The sequence below is a fragment of the Octopus bimaculoides genome, chromosome 11 (genome assembly GCF_001194135.2).
Source record: "Octopus bimaculoides isolate UCB-OBI-ISO-001 chromosome 11, ASM119413v2, whole genome shotgun sequence".
Taxonomy (NCBI): domain Eukaryota; kingdom Metazoa; phylum Mollusca; class Cephalopoda; order Octopoda; family Octopodidae; genus Octopus; species Octopus bimaculoides.
The window spans coordinates 67588432-67590206 of NC_068991.1; the positions used below are offsets into that span (position 1 = coordinate 67588432).

Genomic DNA, 1775 nt, shown 5'->3' on the forward strand with positions numbered 1-1775 from the left:
TTTTTTTTTTTTTTTAATACCTTCTCCGGACTGCTCGAAGCTTACTAACTTCCTACACCTGGATCTTTGGATCTTAACTTTACATATAATTATATATTGATCAACAAGACTACCTGCATATTGAATTAAATTGTAAACGGCTGCGTATTCCACAGACACGTACACTGTTAATGTAATCCTCATTCAGAATAAATGTGATACAAGTGTGTGACAAGTTTGAACATTTGAAATACAGGCGCAAACCATCCAAAGGCCCGTAGAACAGTTTTCATTTACCCAGTTTCACTTACAAGACTTGGGTTATCTCGAGTTTATGGTAAAAGAAAACTTCTTAACCATTTCGCCATGCTGCACACACAAATCTCACATTTACAACACAGCAAGAAGTATATCTCAATAACCAACCATGCCCTTTAGAGACAGAAAATATTTCGGTCTTGTTTAAGGCGGCGACCTGGCAGAATCGTTAGCACGCCGCGCAAGAATCTTAGCGGTATTTTACCCCTTTTTTTAGGTTCCAAGTTCAAATTCCGCCGAGGTCGACTTTGTTTATTATCCTTTCGAGGTCGATAAAATAAATATCAGTTATGTACTGGGGTTGATGTAACCGACTTACCTTTATCCCCTTCCTCCAAATTGCTGGTTTTGTGCCAAGTTTTGAAACCAATATTTTGGTTTTGTTCAGCTGCTGATTCTGTCCATAGTTCAAGCAAGTCCTACAATGGAGCACTGCTCCTATATCTCAGATGGAGGCTTCTGCTACACAAACGAAAGCTCATCTAAATGTTTGGAATCTAGAAAAGCTTAATGCATGTTGGTGCATGAAAACTCCAAGCTGGCAAAGTTGACCTCAGTAGGATTTGAACTCAGAACATGAAGGGCTGAAGTTAAATACTCCAGGCATTTTATTTGACCCTCTCATAATTCTACTAATTCACTCAATTCATCCTGATTTATCTTGAACTACCCCCACCCGCTGTAGTAGTTGTAGTTAAGTTCCAGATAATTTCAGGTTAAGCAGACGTAACGTCAAAGGCATTCTAGCCATGCCCATCCCGTTTTTTTTCAGATATCTTATCTCAGACCATGTCTATGAATTGTCCATGGCACATATAACAGAATCACATTAGACAGTCAATGTTTAACCTACCTTGCTTATATCCATCATATTCTGGGTGGTACTGCAGTTTAGAATCAAATGGTAAGTACATGTTATCCTTCACAATTTCATAGACTTCTGTCTTTATAGACTCTTTACCCAGACGTTTAAGACAGTCGACAGCCATTTCCAGACTCTTGGCAGCTATGTAGTTGGTGTAGATGGAATTATCGACAGGAGAGTGGTATTCATCAGGGCCCATAACACCTATTGAATAAAGAAGGAACTTGCCAATGAATTCTTTTATAATGCAGAACAAATAACATACCATTTTGCTGCTAGAGGTTTCGGATCTTTTTTAAAACGGGGGCCACATTTTTCATTAACGAAACACTTTGAAACTTGGATCACTGGTAGAATGTGTCATATAAAACATCTTTTTCTCTTAGTCTTCTTAAAAAAAAAAAAGAAATCCATAAGTTTTTCCATGTTAAAGTTGTCGTATTTCTGTAATTTCAACCAATCACTGACGTCCATTCAGCCGATATACATTAAGTGCCGACTACATAAACAAACGATTCTGAAACAATTAACCCTAACCCTAACCCTAACCCTAACCTTAACCCTAACCCTAGGGTTAGGGTTAGGGTTAAAGCAAATTTAAAATGAAAAAAGC

The 1775-nt window shown here is 37.9% G+C and overlaps 1 protein-coding gene across 1 annotated transcript in view; it reads right to left on the reverse strand.

The window, feature by feature from the left end:
• The window catches only part of LOC106873889 (protein-glucosylgalactosylhydroxylysine glucosidase), a 19553-nt gene that overhangs the window by 8740 nt on the left and 9038 nt on the right, over window positions 1–1775 (reverse strand). Inside the window, exon 5 of the mRNA XM_052972005.1 lies at window positions 1151–1366. Within this exon, the coding sequence (XP_052827965.1) occupies window positions 1151–1366 (216 nt within the window). The remainder of the gene's footprint in view (window positions 1–1150; window positions 1367–1775) is intronic.